At 38.5% G+C, this 3350-nt stretch overlaps 1 protein-coding gene across 1 annotated transcript in view; it reads right to left on the bottom strand.

The window, feature by feature from the left end:
* Positions 1 to 2800: 2800 nt before the first annotated feature.
* PIGX (phosphatidylinositol glycan anchor biosynthesis class X) overlaps positions 2801 to 3350 on the bottom strand; it is an 18634-nt gene continuing 18084 nt past the window's right edge. Inside the window, exon 6 of the mRNA XM_017522809.2 lies at positions 2801 to 3350. Coding sequence (XP_017378298.1) covers positions 3207 to 3350 — 144 coding nt within the window. The 3' untranslated portion in view covers positions 2801 to 3206.

Below are 3350 nucleotides of genomic sequence, written 5' to 3'. Positions count from 1 at the left end.
GAGCACAGGATTGTAATGAGCAGAGTCACATAACATACTAAAGAGGTATGTATAGTCAGTCCCACTGGAACCTGCAGAGTCACATTCTTATATACCTATGGAGAGAGAGAGAAAAAAAAAATAGATATTTAAAATGCACGTCATGGGCCAGGCATGGTGGCTCACACCTGTAATCCCAGCACTTTGGGAGGCCAAAGCAGACAGATCACTTGAGGTTAGGAGTTTGAAACCAGCCTGGCCAACCATGTGAAACCCTGTCTCTACTAAAAATACAAAACTTGGCCAGGTGTGATGGCAGGTGCCTGTAATGCCAGCTACTTGGGAGGCTGAGGCAGAAGAATCACTTGAACCTGGGAGGTGGAGGTTTGCAGTGAGCTGAGATCGTGCTACTGCACTCCAACCTGGGCGACAGAGCAAGACTCTGTCTCAATCAATCAATCAATCAATCAAATGCATGTCATAAGGTGAGACCAATATTTCTTTGATTTTTTTTTTTTTTTTTTTTTGAGACAGAGTTTCACTCTTGTTGCCCAGGCCAGAGTGCAATGGCAAGATCTTGGCTCACCACGACCTCCGCCTCTCGGGTTCAAGTGATTCTACTGCCTCAGCCTCCCGAATAGCTGGGATTACAGGCATGTGCCACAGTGCCCAGCTAATTTTGTATTTTTAGAAGACATGGAGTTTCACCATGTTGGTCAGGCAGGTCTGGAACTGCCTCAGCCTCCCAAAGTACTGGGATTATAGGTGTGAGCCACGGCGCCCAGTTTTGGTAGGCAGCTGAGATAGAGACGCATACACACACACTATTCTGCTGCCCTGCTATCACCCTTAGTTGAGGTAACCAGTTTCTTTGTTCTCTGCATGCAAAAGAACCTAAAACAATAACTTAAGAAAAATAAACCATAAAAGTGGGACAAATATTGGAGCATAATGACCAAGAAAATGGTACACATTCTCTTTCCCTTAAAAAAGACCATACACCAAATTTTAAAACTGATTTTAAAATAAGCATTTGTTTATTGTTTAAGTATCCAAAGAAGATAACATAAAGAGGTCAAAACCAGAAATGTTCTGTTATACTAAAAGTGATGTCATCTGCAACCATTCATCCAGGCAAGAAGAGTCGTATCAAAGCTTTTTTCATTCACATTTTTATTACACTTCTGAATATTTGTATAAATGAGTAAATGGCTGAACCACATTCCAAGCCACAATCTTATTTTAAATACTGATGAAACCTGGTTGTGGTGAGCAAAAATAAAAACATTCTATATACACATGCCTCACATACTGTTTTTTTTTTTTTGTTTTGTTTTTTTTTTTAGACACAGTTTTGCTCTGTTGCCAGGCACCAGGCTAGAGTGCAGAAGCTCACTGCAACCTTTGCCTCCCGGGTTCAAGCAATTCTCCCACCTCAGCCTCCTGAGTAGCTGGGGCTACAGATATGCGCCACCACGCCCAGCTAATTTTTTTTATATTTTAGTAGAGACGGGGTTTCACTGTGTTGGCCAGGATGGTCTCGATCTCTTGACCTCGTCTTCCGCCCGTCTTGGCCTCCCAAAGTGCTGGGATTATAGGCATGAGCCACCGCGCCTGGCCCATACTCTTAAGATGTTAAACAGTACCATGTTCCCCTACCTGTCTAACCATATGCCAAAATGTTGCCTGTCAATGTTAGTGAATTTTAACATTCCATTTCAGTGTCACATTATTAATCCCATAGTGAAAGAAATGTTTCTAAAACATGAAATTCTTTCTTATGAGATAGCATGAAATAGGCATGAAACTCTACTGGGTTGAAATTTTAGTCATTTTAAAGGTCACTATTTCTGCTTTATGGCACTGGGTTGCCTTTTCCAATATTTAAGTCTCAAATACACCTTTAAAAAGAACTGTTATGACTAGTCAAGTCACACATGTCAAATTATACAAGATATGGTCCCATGAAAACACCAAAATGTTTCAGAAAATTGAGCAGCAATAGCATGTATAAAGGTTTATCACATCTCAATAAACAAATAATGCCAACATACCCTGGTTTGATGGCTTCTCTTCTGGAACATGCTTGCTCTAAAGATTTATTTTTTAATTAGCCTATGGCACTTACTTTATTTTCTAATTTTTTCCCAAGCATACAGTAAATTAAGAACCTTTGTTTTAAAAAATTACCTGATGATTCCAATTATTGTTCATGTACAACTTTAATATGGCAATCTGAGTTCTCTTCTTGACACACACTGTACTAAATCTTAGTACTCAGTTTCATCAAGTACTTAGTTTCATCAAGCCATTTGCCAATTCATACATTTAAAATAAACATTATAAAATGTAAAAGGAGAATGGAGTGCATTAAGGAATAATCAACAATTTAAGATTAGGATTATCAATAATTTTGATATTAGCATTAATAATTTCTTAGCTGTCCTACTTTAATGATTTTTGTTGAAACTCTGGCAAATGTCTTTAATATTCTCATGGCATTAATATTTAAATAAACGTGATTTTCATTCCAAGTGATTTTATTCTTTTCTTTTTCCTTTGGAGATAGGGTCTCACTCTGTCTCCCAAACTGGAGTATGGTAGTGCAATCTTGGCTCTCTGGAACCTCTGCCTCCCAGGTGCACGCGATTCTCCCACATCTCCCTCCCAATTAGCTAGGACTAAAGGTACCCACCACCACGCCCAGCTAATTTTTGTGTTTTTAGTAGAGATGGGGTTTCACCAAGCTGATCTAGAACTCTAGTCCTCAGGTGATCCACCCACCTCGGCCTCCCAAAGTGCTGGGATTAAAGGTGTGAGCCACTGTGCCTGGCCTATTTTATTCTTATTTGTACGGTTTTCACAATTTGTAGCTTACATGGAAAGTATTCACAAAATGAGAATAATTTGTCTCTACTACATAAAGAAATAATTTTTCTATCCCAAATGAAGATAAAGTCACTTCTCACAAAATAAACATCAATTTAGCAGAATTAAGTTTTCTCTTAACGGCATTTGATGCTTGAGGATTACCAAGGATCTATGCAATAGAGCACTAAGTTTTGGAATTAGCTGAGAATGATCCCAGATTTCCTCTAGTAAACATAATTTTGGCCACAAATGAAGACAAATGATAAAAGTTACTAGCTCAATTCTAGAAGAACACCTCTTATCAGAATTTAATAGATCTTATTTAGGTTTCTAGGAAGCATTTAACTACATAAAACTTATAGGGAAAAATGGCCATATTTGAAAACTGTTACAAGGATCAAAGTGGAGCACAGGATTGTAATGAGCAGAGTCACATAACATACTAAAGAGGTATGTATAGTCAGTCCCACTGGAACCTGCAGAGTCACATTCTTATATAC

Source organism: Cebus imitator, unplaced genomic scaffold (genome assembly GCF_001604975.1).
Source record: "Cebus imitator isolate Cc_AM_T3 unplaced genomic scaffold, Cebus_imitator-1.0 Scaffold0, whole genome shotgun sequence".
NCBI lineage: Eukaryota > Metazoa > Chordata > Mammalia > Primates > Cebidae > Cebus > Cebus imitator.
Note: the sequence above shows the minus strand (reverse complement) of the source record. Positions and strands in the feature narration are given on the sequence as shown.